Genomic DNA, 18,203 nt, shown 5'->3' with positions numbered 1-18,203 from the left:
TACAAAAAACAGGCTGAGAATGTAGCTCAGTGGTTAAGTGCCCCAAGTTCAATCCCTAATACAAAAAAAGAAAAAAACTGGCAGTGGTACTATATTTCTTATTCTAAGGGCTTTATGTATGCCAAGTGAGATTATGCAAATGAGTAATTATGCAGTTTTCTATTTCACTTATCCCTTGTGTCCTGGAGTCTCAGCATAGAAGGGGAAAAAGATCAAGATATAATAGACAAGTAGTTAAGTCAATGCCCTGTGGTCTTAGACTTGAACTAGAAATGCAGTAATAATTCATCAGGTCCCATGATAGCCACTGAAAAGGTCTAGGAATAATGATCAACTCACTAACAACAAGCAGGCTTACCACCCCAATTGCCATCTTGAAATCCAATTTCCTACTAAAAGAAATCAGGATTTTTATTATTTATTTATTTATTTATTTATTTATTTATTTATTTATTTATTTATTTATTTTTGTAGAAATGACTGATTGTTTGTTTGGGTCAGGAAACATATGATATAAGCCTGTCACTTCTTGATATACCAGATAGTGAGAAAGCTATCTGAGACTACTAGAGGTATGTCAGAAGGACTCAGTAGCCAACAGAAAGAGGCCCTCACTGACCAAAGATAAGAACATTTCAACTTCAACAGTGATGATGATTTCAATGTATTGGTGTTTGCCAAAATATGTTTCAATCCATGAAAGCATAATCAATCATCATAATCAGAGGTGGTCAGCTTCAGAAGTTGATAAGGAACAACTCATTGTGTTTACAACTAATAAACAGAATCAAGCATTTACACTCCTCCCCCCACTCCCCTCCCCCCAGTACTGGGGATTGAGCTGACAGTGCTCTACCACTGAGCTACATCCTCAGTCTTTTTTTTTTTAATCATTTATCATTTATTTTTATAATAATTTTTATTTGTTCTAAGTAGTTATACATGATAGTAGAATGTATTTTGACATATTATACATATATGGAGTATAACTGCTCGTTCTTCTGGTTATATCTGATGTAGAATTACGTTGATTGTGTATGCACCCAGGATAGTATTGTCTGATTCATTCTACCATCTTTCCTATTCCCATTCCCCCTCCCGTCTCTTCATTCCCCTTTGTCTAATCCAAAGTACTTCTTTTCTTCCCTAACCACCCACCACACACCTTACTGAGAATTAGCCTCTGCCTATCAGAGAAAATATTTGGACTTTGATGTTTTGGGAATGGCTTATTTCACTTAGTATGATATTCTCCAGTTCTATTAATTTACTGACAAATGACAGGGTCTTGCTCAATTGCTAAGGCTGACCTGGAACTTGCAGTCCTCCTGGGTCACTGGGAGTACAGGTGTACACCACATTATCCTTTTTCATATGATATGTATCACTGTATAACCATATAGTAAATGAGGAAATTGTCTCTATAGAAAAGGGGATGTGGCTCAGTAGTAGAATGTTTGCCTAATATGCATAAGGCCCTAGATTTGATCCCCAGCACTGTAAAAATAAAACATTTTTAAAAATGAAAACAGAAATAACTCAAAACATCAGTTTGCAGTCCTCTGTGAATTGATGGATCTAGCCATTGAGCACAAGTAGCTACCAGCATTACCAAATGAGAAGCACCATCGTGTGCCTTCTGATGAAGGAACGCACCAGCACCTACAGTCTGGCCAAAGGAGATGAAGCCTGGCTCTGATTCTCTCTAGATCCAGCTATAAATTTATAGGAAACACAGAGGAGAGAGGAACATGGTGAACAGCACCAGGGGTATATAATCAACAAAATTCTACAGGTCAAACAACGTAGATCCACAACAGATAAGAGAAATGGGGAGTGGAGAAATCCTGTGGATTAGAAAACAATTTAAAGATATGTAAAGTACTTTTAATTGGCAGAAATTAAACTCTGGTGCCTAAGAATAAACATTTGAGTGCTGAAAACCATTAAGAAATATAAGATAGGAATTACAGGAAAGTCAGGATAATGATTTTTTTTTTTTTTTTTTTTTTTTGGTGGTACTGGGAATTAAACCCGGGGGCACCTAACCACTGAGTCACATCTCCAGCCCTTTTTACTTTTTTTTAAATTTTTATTTCATTTATTTATTTAGGTACTGGGGATTGAACTCAGGAGTACTCAATCACTGAGCTGCATTCCCAGCCCTATTTTCTATTTTATTTAGAGACAGGGTCTCACTGAATCGCTTAGCACTTCACCGTTGCTAAGGCTGGCTTTGAACTCTCAATTCTCCTGTCTCAGCCTCCAGAGCTGTTGGGATTACAGGTGTGTGCCACCTCGCCACCACTGCGCCCAGCCCTTTTTGCTTTTTATTTTGAGCCATGGTCTCACTAAATTGTTTAGTGCCTCACTAAGTTGCTGAGGCTGATCTTGAACTTGGAAATCTCCTGTCTCAGCCTCCCAAGCCACTGGATTACAGGTGTGTACCACCACACCCAGCTAGTGATAACTTTTTGGAGGAGGAAAGAGAGAGAGAGCTATGACCTGAATGGTGCCCATGGAAGGGCTTCAATGAAGGACTGGCAGAGTTCTGTTTCTTGTCCTGGGTGATGGAGGTAAGGGGATTTAATGACTTCACTAAACTATACATTGGTTTTGTGTAGTTTTCTGAATCTGTGACTTACTTTATATTGAAACTTTTTAAAAAATAAAATTATTATAACAGGCAGATCTAGAGAGACAGAAAGTAGATTATTAGTTGCTGAAAATGGTAAGAAAATGAGGAATGACTACTAATGGGTACAAGGTTTCTTTTAGGGGTGATTAAAATGTTCTAAAATTGTAGTAATGGTTACATAAAACTGAATATACTAAAAATCATTGCATTATGTACTTTAAGTGGATGAATTATATAATATGTTAATTAATTTTGATATATCAATAAAGCTTATATAGATAGGTAGATAGATATGGATATCTTGAGTAGGTAGGTAAATAGATAGATATCAATTTGGGGGGGGGGCGGTTATCAGGGATTGAACTTAGGGGCACTTGGCCACTAAGCCATGTCCCCAGCCCTATTTTGTATTTTATTTAGAGTCAGGGTCTCACTGAGTTGCTTTGCTTAACACCTCACTGTTGCTGAGGCTAGTTTTGAATTTGTGATCCTCCTGCATCAGCCTCCCAGAAGATATCAAATTAATAGTGGTTAATTGGAGAAGGGAGTGAATTTGGTGTATGGAAAATAAATGAATGAAGGAGGTACTTCCTACAGAACTATTTCTGAATAACTATTTCTTGCCTTAATTTTTAAAACATAATCCTGTGCACTAGATTAATGCTGTTAACAGGCCTTTTGTCATCATTAGACGGTCTGTATCTGTACTGAGCAGTGCAATAACCACCTGCCTTGTGTGGCTCTCAACCACTTGAGGTGAAGCTAGAGAGACTGAAGAAATCCATTTTTAATGTTACTTAATGTTAATTAATTTGAGTTTAAATAGCCACATAAGGCTAGAGGCTGACATGCTGGACAGCAGAGCAATAGAACATGAAGGCAGAGTGAAACCCAACTGCCCTGTGTCCCAAGGTCACTAGGTCCAGGGAGCATGAGTGTGTGCAAACTAGAATGTGTGTGTTCTCCAGGTCGATTCACTCGCCATTTGAACATCATTTCCATCAGTGCCTTTGAGGATGACATTTTAACCAAGATTTTTGGTTCTATTTCGGATTGGCACTTTGGGAAAGGATTCGATGTGGCATTCTTAAGGTGAGAGTTTCCTGGATATTGACCTGGGTTGGGAGGGTGGTTTTCTCCATCTGGCCCCTTCTTGAATGATCGGCCTTCCTCCTCCTCCCAAGGCATGGAAAGATGATGGTACAAGCGACCAGGACAATTTACAGAGCTGCAGTAGAGAACTTCTTGCCAACTCCCTCCAAGTCCCATTATGTATTTAACCTGCGGGACTTCTCACGGGTAATCCAGGGGGTACTGCTGTGCCCTCACACCCACCTGCAGGTGAGCCCCCATCATTTCATTACCATGAGCATTCAGCAATATGCTTAGATGTATAATGATAGGGATAGCTGGATTTATTAAGCACTTAATTCATGCTAAGCATCATGCTAAATATTTTATACACTTTATCTCATTTACTCTTTACTTCAATCCTAGAATTTAGATACTGCTTGAGACCTATCACCTCAGATACCACCTTCCACTCATTCATATAATTAACTCTGGATTTTTAGGATTTTGAAAAATTTATCCGGCTCTGGATCCATGAGGTATATAGGGTGTTTTATGATCGCCTGGTTGACAAGGAGGACAGAGAGGTCTTTTTTAACATGGTGAAAGAGACCACCTCCAGTTGTTTCAAGCAGACTGTGGAGAAGGTAAGTCAGATTCTGTGACCATTTGGCCTCAGAAATGGTCCCCAGTGTTTGACCATGTTAGTCTCAGATTCCAGTTCCCTTCCCAGTAGAGACTCACCACTCTGCTCTGAATCTCAGGAAATGCTACTGCGGGCATCCATCAGCTGGTCATTTGATTTGGTGATACTTGACTTGGTCCAATTTGGCTTCATTTCTAAAGTAACATAAAGTTGTATCCATTCACTATATCCATCAGTGGTTTCATATATGATGTTATTTGTTTACAATTAATTTAAAATGCAGTTTTAGGGTCAATTTATTTGAGAGTTGAGGGAGGAAAAAAGATTTTTCATGGTTTGACTGAGGCCCTATTAAAGCCCAAATGGAAGATTATAATGATCTTCCATTTGTGAATATTTTCTTTTTTCATTTTAATAAAAGAAATTTTTTTAAAAAACTATATATGTGCATCCTGTAGTTCTACCCCCATTGCTAAGAAGCTGTGATTTCTCCATAAAAAATTTGCAGAAGCGTTTTATATTATAGTCAGAGGCCCATTGCAAAGCAATGCCAGGTTCTAGTATCAGCAAGAGGAAACATCTAAACCATTCCTTCTCCAGCCACAGAGCAGGGGCCAGGGGTAGTGCCTGCACCTCTGTTTGATGAGTGAGGAAAGACATGAAAAATGATACCATCCTTCCTCTGCCTTCTCTAGGGATCTTCCAATCTGACCACCAGTGTTTAAGTGGTTAGTAAATAGACCAACCTTCCCCTTCACACTCTTTCTTTAATGTCCTTTCACCATAGTCTTTTACAACCATCAGATGCACATATTACATTTTTAAAACATGCAGCTATTGAGAAACCATGCCTTAAGGATGTGCTCAGAAGAAACAAACATGCCCCTCCTCCCTCCCCTCCCCACCTCCCACTGCCAGCCTAGTAGGGCCACAATCTGAGTGGCCAACTGAAAACTCCTCTTTCTCACAGGTGCTCATCCACTTGTCACCCACTGGAAAGATTGTTGATGATAACATCCGTAGCCTCTTCTTTGGGGATTTCTCCAAGCCAGAAAGTGATCAAAAAATCTATGATGAGATCACTGACCTAAAACATCTCACAGCGGTCATGGAGTACTACCTGGAAGAGTTCAACAACGTCAGCAAGGCCCCCATGTCCCTGGTCATGTTCAGGTTTGCCATTGAGCACATCTCCAGGATCTGCAGAGTTCTGAAGCAGAACAAAGGCCACTTGATCCTGGTGGGCATTGGGGGCAGCGGGCGGCAGAGTGCCACCAAACTGTCCACGTTCATGAACTCCTATGAGCTCTACCAGATTGAGATCACAAAGAGTTACACAAGCAACGACTGGCGTGAGGATCTAAAGAAGATCATGCTGCAGGTGGGGGTGGCCGTCAAGAGCACTGTGTTCCTCTTCGCCGATAACCAGATCAAGGATGAGTCATTTGTGGAGGATATCAATATGCTTCTGAACACGGGTGATGTGCCCAATATCTTTCCAGCTGATGAGAAGGCTGACATTGTGGAGAAGATGCAATCAGCCGCCAGGACAGAAGGAGAGAAGATAGAGGTCACTCCTCTTTCCATGTACAACTTCTTTATTGAGAGAGTGAAAAAGAATCTCCACATTGTGCTTGGTGAGAAGAAGCAAGCTCAGTTTACCCTTTCTCCCCTAGTATTTTAGGGTCTTCTCCATACCCTAAACTCAATCCCTTTACCATGGTCCCATGGTTGAACCAACCAAAGCACCCCAAGTTCAGCCTGGAGTTTCTCTAGCAACTTCTTCCACTCTTCTCTTTAACAACTACTTAACAACTTACACCTGCTCCGCTCTCCTAATTCTCTGAATTCTCCTTTGAGAAAGAGCACGCATTAGCACGTTACCCTTGCACAGATCAACACCTCATGTTCTCTCTGTGAATGACACACCCATCTATCTGAAAGCCTAGGAGGTGTGTTTAATACCTCTTTCTCCTTACCAAGTCCTGGTGATTTTTACCTCTTCACTCTCTGTCATAGCCACCCTCTAATCTCCATCTCTGTCACCTTCTCATCTGCTAAGTCATTGTCATCCTACCCAGACTTCACCTCTGAAACCTTTTAACTGTCTACCTCCACTCTTGTCCATTCTAGAGCTTTCTTTTTCACTGAGCCAGTATGATTTCTTTTATGTATTGTAAATATGATCATTGTATCTGTGCATCAGTGTATACGTGTGTAAGTGTGTGCACAAACACATAGACACACACATACTCTCTCTAATTGCTTTCCATCAGGATAAGGGTCAAAATTTCTAACCTGTATTCTCATATGGCCCCCTATCAGACTATCCCTTGTATCCTCTGTACCCTCATCTCAAACCAAGCTCCTCTTCTCTCTGTTCTTGAGCCACACTGACCACCCCATAGTACCACCTATGCATCATGCTTCCTCAACCACACTGAGAATCAGTAAATAATGAATGGAATTAGAGATGTAGAATGTAAAATTTGAAGTCATATGAAGACAGGGTCAGAAATTAGCTGATGGCAACTTCTATAAGTAACTATATATGAGATGTCTATGATTCCCTTGTGTCAGAGTCAGCATAGATAGAGCAAGTAGGTCAAAGGGCTCCACTCTAAGAGGCCCCAAGGATCCATAAGGGATAATGGTGTGTTTGAGAGGGTGGTCAGAGGCTGTTGTGATACATGGCAATCTCATCACAAAGTTACATGAAAATATCTCATGATACCCACTACCTTGCCCTACCAGAACCCTGGGAAATACCTGTTCCCTTTCACCTCCCTGCCTTGGAGGAAGGAAATTAACACAGTCGACTTTTCATTAGCCATGAGTCCAATTGGGGATGCCTTCAGAAACCGCCTGAGGATGTTCCCTTCGCTGATCAATTGCTGCACAATTGATTGGTTCCAGTCCTGGCCCACAGATGCCCTGGAGTTGGTGGCCAACAAATTTCTAGAGGATGTGGAGCTTGAGGATGACATTCGGACAGAGTAAGTGTTAGCCACATTTTAGTACCCACAGTATTCTAAGCTAAAAATCCTTACGTGGGCTGTACTTATGTTATTGTTTTAAAGATTTCTTAATTTACATGTAGAAGAGGTCTGAACACTTTTAAATTGAATCACACTTATTTAAATATTTAATAAGGCACCTTTTATGGAAAAGAAAAAATGCATTGTTCAGAAGAAGCCTGGACATGTATTATCCTCATAGCTGAGAGGACCTGGATCTGACAATACAGTGATTTCAATAGTCTTAGGACATGCAGTCATGTCTTGCTGCCAAGGGGATGAAAATTGGTTCATGCCAGGGTGAAAATATGTTCTTTTATGTGAACAGTACAGATGTGCTAAAAACAGCACTTCGTTTTGATTCAAAACCACTGTGAGTACTCCATGAAAACAAGGATCAGTCAACCCACCGTGTCTACTTCTACATCCTGAGTGCCCAGCAGGTGTCTGGTACATAGTAGGCTCCATGGCTGGTTTTTCAAATAAATGAATGAAGAACAAAGGAGAACAGGGGTCAGAGGATCAGTGTTCTTAAGTTCCATTTGGAGATTTTTGAACTTTATTCTCTAGACCAAAAACCATCAATCTGGGTCCATAGGCTCATGGATAGAATTTGGTTCGTTTGGAAGTATGACTGGGGATGAATTGCATCTTTCCATTTCCACTCACACCCAGCTGGTATTTTGCATTTCCTTCAAGGATGAGTATAAGCAGTAAACCCCAGTTGGATTAGCAGGGCCTGTGACTTTGTTACCAGTGGGAATCACAGTTCTTTTCTTAACTGACTTAATCATTAAAGTTTCCTCCATATATCACTTCCTTCAAAATTATGTTTTTTAGACCTGCTGCCCAGTCTTGTTATTTAATACAGTGGTTGGCAAACCATGGTCTATGTGTCGAACTCAAAACCACACCTTGTTTTTGTTACTGAAACAAAGTCATGCCCATTCATTTACACATGGTTGGTCTATAGCTGTTTTCATACTATAGCTGCCAAAGTTGAGTAGTTGTGACAGACAGCATGTGACTCAAAAACACTAGAATATTTATTATTTGACCCTTTCCAGGAAAGGTTTGGTAACTCCTGATTTAAGGTGTCAATAAACATACATATTATGGATCCGAACTTTGGTTTTAAAAATATTTTGAAAAGTCTATTTCAATATAATTGATTTCCAAATGCCAAATGTCTTCTTTGATATAAGGAGAGTAACTAAGAACAATGTAGGGACGAAGAGCAGGAGAAGAAGATTAACATTTAACAGGGATGAGAGGTGGGAGGGAAAGGGAGAGAGAAGGGAAATTGCATGGTAATGGAAGGAGACCCTCAGGGTTATACAGTGGAGGAGGTAGAGAGAGAGGTGGGGAGGGGAGGGGAGAGGTGGGGAGGGGGGAGGGTGGAGGATGGGAAAGGCAGCGGAGCACAACAGACACTAGTATGGCAATTTGTAAATCAATGGATGTGTAACTGATGTGATTCTGCAATCTGTGTATGGGGTGAAGGTGGGAGTTCATAACCCACTTGAATCAAAGTGTGGAATATGATATGTCAAGAAATTTGTAATGTTTTGAACAACCCACAATAAAAAATTTAAAAAAAAAAAAAAAAAGAAATTGCTAAGAGTCAAACCCATAATACTGAAGTTGTAGAATAAAAATAAGTAGAAAAATAAATATGCTAAATTTGAAAAAAAAAAATATAATTGATTTCCTTGGTAATCTTATATATTTTATTTTATGCATTTTAAAAACATTATTCTGTGTAGTCAGAAAGCTTCTTCAGACTGCTGAAGGTTAGCAAGACCTGCCTGAGCTCCAGTGACTTATCAAAGGGATCAGGATAGAAATGACCTTTAAGATCATCCTAGTAAGAATATTCACCTTCTCCATCCTTTGCTGCCTCTTCTATGAGGACCTGCTGCATTCTAAATGGGCCACAATCAGTGTATGTGCCTTCTCACGCCTTCATGTCTGTTACCAAAGTTGTGCCAAGTCTCCCTGTAGGAACCTGGGTCCTGCCTAACCACCTTGGTGTCTTTGGCAGGGTCGTCTCTATGTGCAAATATTTTCAGGAGAGTGTGAAGAACCTGTCAGTTGATTATTACAACACGCTCCGCAGACACAACTATGTCACCCCCACCTCCTACCTTGAGCTGATTCTAACCTTCAAGACGCTCCTGAATATCAAGAGGCAGGAAGTGGACATGATGCGGAACCGCTACCTGACGGGCTTGCAGAAACTTGATTTTGCAGCTTCCCAAGTAAGCACTGCCAAAACTGAACAGGGACAGAGAGGTCCAGGACTCGGTGGATGTGGTGAGGCCCTTGTTAAGGCATAGAAATTACAAGGGCACTAAATAAAGGCAGGATCTGAGCCTGCATTTAGACAGCCCACCTCACTTGCCTTCTGATCCCACAGGATCCTGCCTTTATGAAAGATTTTAATATTTTGTTCCTTGTGGATTTTTCTGTACCAATTTTGATTTCTTAAAAGATTCCAATAAGGTATTATTTATCTGGAGGACTGAGTATTTTTAAAAAATATTTTTTAGTTGTCAATGGATCTTTATTTTATTTATTTATATGTAGTGCTGAGAATTGAACCCAATGTTTCACACATGCTAGGCAAGCGCTCTACCCCTGAGCCACAACCCCAGCCCTAGTACTGAGTATTTTTATGCTCCTTTAAGCTGTGCCTGGGGAAAGTACCTCACTTGTCCCATTCTTGTGGGGAACTGGATAAGGTAAGTGGGTAGGAGCTGAGCTTTGTGGGGTCAGACCTGGGCTCAAATTCCAGCTCTACAACTTACCACCTATTTCACCTCTTTGGGCTTCAGTTTCTTCTTCTATAAAAAAGGCCAGAATAACAATTTTTGTTGCATATGCTAACATGAGAATCAAATAAGCTGACACAAGAACACTCCTTAGCAAAGTGCTTAGAGATGAGTTATGAACTGATTTTGAGCTTGGAGCCATTTAACAAACCATCTAAAATTAGAGCCATATTAAGAAGTGTATTTTTACCACCAGTAAAGAACTGAGGCAATGGGTTGATTGACAGTAGGTTGTCCTGTGCTGTATACAACAAGCCCAAACACTCCAACAGAGGGATGGAAGACAACACCAGAGGTGGCCTCTGTTGCTCTGCTTCTAGAGTTACTGGGTCTAACTTGGGGTCCTTAGCTTTTAGAAAGGACCTTCTTGCTTTGTCCTCACAAGGTGGGAAGAGATAAATCTCATGTCTTTTTCTCTTTTTATAAGGTTATTTATCCCATCACAAGGTCCCCTCCTCCATGACATCATCTAACCTAATTACCTCCAAAGCCTCACCAAATAGCCTTGATTTAGGGATTAGGCTTCAACATGTGAATGGCAGGGAGGCAGAGCACGTTCAGACCTCAGCACTGTTGGAAATCATAGCCTTAAAAGTGCCTTCTGCCAGGCGTGATGTCACACGCCTGTAATCCCAGCAGTTTGGGAGGATGAGACAGGAGAATCGCGAGTCAACAGCAAGGCACTAAGCAGCTCAGTGAGACCCTGTCTCTAAATAAAATATAAAAAGGGACCGGGGATGTGGCTCAGTGGTTGAGTGCCCCTGAGTTCCATCCTTGGTACCCGCCCCCAAAAAGGGTGCCTTCTAGGGCTAGAGCTATAGCTCAATTGGTAGAGTGCTTTCCTTGCATGCACAAGGCCCTGGGTTCAATCCCTAGCACCCCTTATATGTGTACTTTCCTATATAGCTTTTAAAAAAGGTAGCTTTTATTTTAAAATTTCCTAATTTGTTTTTGTTCTATCTTTCCCCAACACTATAAAGAACAAGGGAAGAAACTGTTCCTTTAAAATTGGTTTAGTTTGCCATTGTATAACTAGCACCAAGCACGGAGCTTGATAACCCCAACACACAAATGAATTCAACAACTAAGTGTTAAAAAATCAAGGAGATCAACACCACCAACAAATGTGACCCATGACCATGTCCAAATCATTAGTCCATATTTTCTGCATCTGTTGGAGATGCAGTCAACTCTTGCCAACTTTGCCATTTTCTGCACTGACCCAGCTGACCCTGGATAACCTCCCACCCCTCTGTCCTTGCCAGGTGGCCGTCATGCAAGTGGAACTGACCGCCCTTCAACCTCAACTCATCCAAACCTCCGAAGAGACCGCTAAGATGATGGTGAAGATTGAAGAGGAGACTAGAAAAGCTGATGCCAAAAAGCTTCTGGTTCAGGCAGATGAGAAAGAGGCCAACGCTGCTGCTGCCGTTGCCCAGGGAATCAAGGTATGGAGAGCAGCAAAGAGAGCAGGGAGCCAGCCCTGCAGGATGTGCATGTCACGTCCATCCTGCAGATGAGACCCGTGAGATTCAGGAAGAGTAGGCCACTCTCCTGCCTTCACACAGCTAATAATGAATTATGGCTTTCTGACACCTGGCTTTCTCCAAGAATCATTACCATTTTCCAAACATTCTCTGTCTCATTCAGAATCAAGGCCAAAAAAACACAGCATGATCTTAGCTCTTCTGTTATTACTTTTCTCTCATTCCCTCTGCTTGGGCACACTGGCTAGTCCTCCTGACTATTCCTTATATAAATGTAAGGCACACTCCCACTCCAGGGCCTTTGCACTGGCTGTTCTACCCAAATGCTCCTCCTTTAGGCATCCAAATATCTCTTTCCTTCATCTTTGTCATGTCTTAGATGTGGGAACAGATATCTGTCAAATGACACTAGAAGACCCTATTGAAGGTGGTTCTTATACCAAAGTTCTGAGAAGGTCTTAGCCTACATTGAGATATTGGAAGAAAATCTGATTGACACTGATGTGGTGGTATGTATTTCTCAAAGCATTTTGGAGCACACAATTCCATTTGAGCATCACAAACATCTTTAGACTTAGAAATGACAGGTGTCAATATCTGAGAGTTGATCCCACTGAGGTCAGGGGTGAAATGGCCCTCCAGAGCTGCAGAGCTACTTGGTGGGATTAGAATCTAAGGTTCATGGCACTATCTTTAGGTCCCTATACTCTTTTCTTGGCACTTAGAGAAATTTTTCCACCATTCTTCAAACATGGGCTTCTTTAAGAAGTAGCCTGTGTCTGCCTTCTTACTTAAATAGGTCATGGGCATTTTCTCCAAAAGGACAGGCCTTCAAATTAGCTTTTCTCTAATGGTTTCTGAGACCTGGCCTCTGGCATATTTGAGGGGGTGATACCCTGGATTATGAAGGCTTACTCATGATTATAGTGGCTTGGACAGAAGACAAATGGAAACCATAAAAATGGTGACGGTTACCATAATAAAGAGAATAATAACATACCCACCCCCAAAATACAGTGACTGTCAGGCACCAAGAACCATAATCTAGTGGGTAATGTGCCTTCTATAACCAAATAATTATAGCTAATGCTCATCGGCACTGTGGTGTTTTAGTGGGTATTTCTTCATTTAACAAGTATTTTTTGAACTCCTACTATGTGCTAGCACTTTTTTAGGTGGAAAGCTAGGAGTGAACACAATAGAGCAAGTTCTTTCATCGTGGAGGTTATTTTCTCCCACCCTTAGTTCACGTGGCCTGCAATACCTGGTTCATCAGCCCTACAATGCAAGTAGCATCATTCCCAGTTTCCCAATGAGAAAATCACGATACAAGACTGAAGTTACATAGCTACCAAGTGACAGAATCAGCATTCAAACCCAGAGCTCTTTGACTCAAAGCCCAGGCATTTGACCCTTATTCCATTGCAAGCTGGCATCCCAGGACCCACATGGACACTGTAATGCACATAATATTTTATATTTATAGAAACAGTTATCAACTTTTAAAAATCAGGGCATTTCAAGCTGAGTACAGTGGTACATGCCTGTAACCCCAGCAACATGAGAGGCCAAGGCAGGAGGATTGCAAGTTCAAGGCCAGCCTCAGCAATTTAGCAAGACCCTCAGCAACTTAGAAAGTGTCAAAATAAAAATTTTTTTAAAAGACTAGGAATGTAGCTCAGTGGTAAAGCACCCCTGGATTAAATCCCCAGTACAAAAAAAAAAAAAAATCAGGAGATTTCAAATAAAAATTTCAAATAATTAGCTTTTGCCTTTAAAACTCAGGCATTCTGGCAACATCAATCCTGCATTCCTGGGTTGCACCCATCAGCTGCATGGGGTACACACTGGTTTTTGTGTGTCACAGTCCACCAAAGCCCTGTTCAGCCCACTTTTCAGTCTCATGTCACCCGCCTGCCCCCTGAAGCTACGTGAACTTGCACCTCCTGGGCATTCTGTGTTAGATCAGGCACGTCAGGATTCTACCTTTGCTCCGCCCCCTTTCCCAGCCTCACTTTCTTCATTTATAAAATGGGGGTACCAAGAGGAAAACAGGTAAAGTTGGTAGCAGGTGCCAGAGTTTAAGGTCCAGGTTAGCTTTTCTCCAAAGCCGACGTTCCTTGCCCTGTACCAAGTGTGACAAAGGTCCGCCTTTCACACACGTGGGGACCATGCAGAAGGGGAACCTCACACCCAGGATTCTGCTCCATAGATTCAGGTGAGGCAGCAGATTGCTGGAGTGGGAGAAGGTGAGCGATGACCCAGGATCCCCACCCACCTACACCTGGGCAGTAAACTGGCCGCTCAGGTTTTGTGGGAGGGGTGAGGTTGAACGCTGTGCCACGCCATCCCCACTCCTGGGAGTGACATCCTGAAGGTGACTCAGGAGGTGGAAGAAACACACAGGGAGAAGAAGGAAGAAACCTGTGTTTACCCTGCAGTTTGCTTGAGACTTGGTGTGGACCAGACTCCCTTCCTGAACCCCTCAGGGCAGTAGCCCTTCTTCCTGTGAGGATGCTAATATCCCTCCACTCACCTTGAACCCCTCCAAATGACATCACATGGTAGATGCACAATACGGTGCCTACTGCGTGCTAGAGACTCAACAGTACAGGTGGAGCTCACACGGGAAGACTGGGATACTGTAAGAGAAAGAGACTCCCAAACACTCAACACACAAGGGGAGCAGTTGGCTTAAAAGGGTCAGCTCTTCAGGAGCTGTTGAATCATTCCTTCCCCTTTTAATGAGGATAAGGTGGCAGGGTTCCTGCAGACTGACTTCCTTTCATCAGGGTGCGCTGTGCTCATTGGACTAACAGCCCTGGTTTTCCTGGCATTGCCAAGACACAGGCCATTTTTAATTGTGAGGGTTTTCATCATACAAATGTTGCAACAACACATATGAAATGATTGCAAGTTTCAACTTCAATTAGCCCTCTCATCCCTGTCCACACACAGGCACAGTTTTATATCACAGAGGTCATCGTATAATTGCGATTTCCACCACGCTGTGTTTTCTTCACTTAACATCTTATCTCAAACATTTCCCCAAATGTTATATGGTCATCACAATGGCCATTTCGAGGTGGTGTATCACACATCAAGTGGCCATTCCCCTGTCGGGCATTCATTCCCTCTTGCCCTTTTGTTTTTTGTGTTTTGATGGTATCAAGTGGATTTCTCAACAGAGCTGTGTGTCAGAATCACCTTCAGAGTTTTAAAAATGCAGATGCCCGGACCCCACCCCACCTGAATGAATCAGAATCTCTGGGTGTGGAGCCTGACCGCAAGGATGTTCTAATGCTGCTCAGTGACTCCGAGGCACGGCCCATGCTGGGACTCACTATTACAGATAATTCCACAATGAGAGGCCCCTTTGAATGATTTGGCAAACTTGCTTTCTCCAAAACTGAGCTGGAATCCAGGTCTTGTCCCTTAGGAAAAGGAGTGGAGCTTCCCGGGCACAATGGGGGCATGAAGCATGCACAAGCCACGCATTGTCTGGCAACATTATAAAAAAAGCAACATGGAGCTATTGATGACGTGAAGCCTTGGGCACCTGGGATCCTTGAAATGTCCAAGTATCCAGAACTACCCCTGAGCCAACACCCTTGGCTGCCCCTGCCACCAAACAGTAGGGACCAACCTGTGTTCTTTTCCTCTTGCTTTCTAATCTGATGCATGTGCCAGGGATAAAGAGTGAGCAAGCTGGAGTTGCCCCAAACCTGGGCCATTGATGCCACTTGAAGCAGGACATTCCATAGTCCATTTTGATAGGACATCTGATGTGGCTGACTGGGTGTGGAGTTTCAATATGATGAAGCAAAATAAAACATTGCTTTATGTTTGTAGAGAAGCAGAAACCCTGAAACATTCTGCAACATACACACCAGTTTATGTATCATGCATGTGCACACACACATGTAAGAAGGTTTTGTGTATTTGCCTATCACAGTAGCCCTGAGGGATAGAAAGACTTCAACACATGCTTGCTTTAACTCGCCTAAGAGTTGCCGTTCTCTGTGAAGTTTCACTTCCCCACCCTGGCTGTGTGATCACTCCTTGGACTTGGGGAACTAACAGAGTTCATGGAGTGGGGAGCCAAGATCCTGGCTCTGTGAGTAACCAGCTATGTGACCTTGGCTAACTCATTGTGCATCCTTGGATTTTTTTTAATTTTCATTTTTGATAGAATGTGATAATTGGGTTACTAACTAATCCATAAAGTCCCTTTCGGTTTTAAAATATTCTCATGTTAAGCTGGTTTTTTTAAAAAAAATGAGACATAATCCATATGGCTTATTAATATTCACCCTTTTAAATTGTGCAAGTCAGTGGTTTTTGGTACACTCACAAAGTTGTGCAACTCTCACTACTATCTAATTCTAGAACATTTTCATTACCCCATAAGACCCATTAGCAGTCACTCCCTATTGTACCCTCCTCTTCCCAACCCTGGGCAACCACTTACCTAATTTCTGCCTCTGTGGATTTGCCATTCTGCACATTTCATATAAATGGAATTGTATTAACAGGTGGCTCTTTGTGTCTGGCTTCTTTCATTTAGCAAGATGTTTACAAGGCTTATCCTTGTTCTAGCAGGCATCACTACTTCATTTTTTTAATGGCTGGATAATGCTCCATTGTGTTAACTGTGTATTTAAATTAGCAAATGATGAATAAAACATACACCACTTCGTTTTCCCTGACTTCAGCCCTATCTTTGCCCAGCTCTAATCCTTCTCCCCATCACTAACCCACCTTGCCTGAAACTCTGCCCTGTGCCCACCAGCCCCATCTTGGACCCTCACCCCTTCCTGACTTCCACCCTCGGGTCTTGTTTCTTTCCTCAACTTGCTCCTGTCACTCACCTCTGAGGCTCATCTTTGACTCGCTCTCCTCTCAACCTACACCCATTGATGGAGGGGAAACAACCACTTTGTACCTCTTGGGAACTTGTTAAAAATTAAATGCTTCATTTCTTTCTTTTTTTTTTTTTCAGAAACAGAATTGTAGATTTTGTTGACTAAGGAGATAAAAGGAAAGGATGTAGATTAGTTATACAATCCAATTAGTTTCAATTCCAACCAAAAGAATAGTGGCCATTAGCAAAATAACAGAATTAATAAGCATTCTGGACACCTTCAATCTAAAAATATTCTAGTAGAAGTTTTCTTTTTCTTTTTCTGACTTTTTTTTAAAAGAATTTTAGTAACAGTTACTAAAATACAGCCAGATAGAAAGAATTGGTTCTCATGTTCTATAGCATGGATAGTTAACTACAATCTACAGTAATTTATTATATATTTAAAAATAACTAGAAGAATTTGAAATTTCCCCAACACATGGAAATGATAAATCTTTGAAGATATAGAAATGCTAATTGCCTTGATTTGAACAATGTTTAATTTTTTTTTTTTAAGAACACATACACAGTGGATGCTCAAATGTGCAGGATAGCCAAACTCCAGCCCCAAGATGCCAGGCTCATGTTCCTGCTGCCTGCTGTGGTCAGAGCCACCCTTCAGTACAGTGTTCTGTGGGGAGGCCTTGTCCTAAAGGGCATCTGGGCAGGAAGTGCCTCTCCCTGCCTACTTTGCTTTCTCCAGGAGCAGAGCCCTGCCTCACCCCTGCATGCTGCGCACTGGGCACCCATTCCTTTCATCCCTGTGCTCCACAGAACGAATGCGAGGGGGACCTGGCCGAGGCCATGCCAGCCCTTGAGGCCGCACTTGCTGCTCTCGACACCCTGAATCCTGCTGATATCTCGCTGGTGAAGTCGATGCAGAACCCACCTGGCCCTGTCAAGCTGGTCATGGAGAGCATCTGCGTCATGAAAGGGCTGAAGCCGGAGAGGAAGCCAGATCCCAGCGGCTCCGGTAACCCCCAGCCCAGCCCAGCCCAGCCCAGCCAGGCTGCTCTTCCCTGGCAGGAAGGATGCAAGTGTCCCTTCCCACCCCATCGGCCACAGGCCTCAGCTAGGACCACTGAGTTTTGGAAGAATTTAGAAAAGTGCCCGGATGTGTGTGTGTATGTGTGTGTGTGTGTGTGTGTGTGTACCCAGAGATCCTATTGGTGTTTCTGTCGATCAGCTGGGAAAATGCAAGTATGGTGGTGGGGGCAGGGATATAGAATGAGCTTAGGCAAAGCCCCAGCCTGAAAATCATTACAAAAATGAATGTCAGGCAGACAGAAGTCCTGGTGTGGAGCAGACACAGGTGTGTGTGTGTGTGTGTGTGTGTGTGTGTGTGTGTGTGTTAGAGAGAGAGAGAGAGAAAGAACGAACATGAGCAGAGATAAAGAGAAAGACTGCAAGATTGGAGAAATACATGTAGAGAGACCCAGATACCAGGACACACTCAAAGATAAGATAGTGAACAGAGAGATAAGGGGGGGAAGAAATTAGGAGGGAGAAAGAGATAGGGAAACAGAAAGAGAGGTGGAAATGGAAAGACACACATACACCGTGAGACACAGAGGGGAGGGGGGGGGAGGGAGGAATGTGGAGGA

At 42.4% G+C, this 18,203-nt stretch overlaps 1 protein-coding gene across 1 annotated transcript in view; it reads left to right on the top strand.

Moving 5' to 3' along the window:
• The window catches only part of Dnah3 (dynein axonemal heavy chain 3), a 157,487-nt gene that overhangs the window by 114,331 nt on the left and 24,953 nt on the right, over positions 1-18,203 (top strand). The window contains 8 exon segments of the mRNA XM_071605826.1: positions 3,607-3,730; positions 3,823-3,979; positions 4,213-4,356; positions 5,326-5,964; positions 7,158-7,351; positions 9,417-9,633; positions 11,472-11,654; positions 17,374-17,572. Coding sequence (XP_071461927.1) covers positions 3,607-3,730; positions 3,823-3,979; positions 4,213-4,356; positions 5,326-5,964; positions 7,158-7,351; positions 9,417-9,633; positions 11,472-11,654; positions 17,374-17,572 — 1,857 coding nt within the window.

The sequence above is a fragment of the Marmota flaviventris genome, chromosome 19, assembly GCF_047511675.1.
Source record: "Marmota flaviventris isolate mMarFla1 chromosome 19, mMarFla1.hap1, whole genome shotgun sequence".
Taxonomy (NCBI): Eukaryota; Metazoa; Chordata; class Mammalia; order Rodentia; family Sciuridae; genus Marmota; species Marmota flaviventris.
This window is presented reverse-complemented; position numbering and strand designations above follow the sequence as displayed.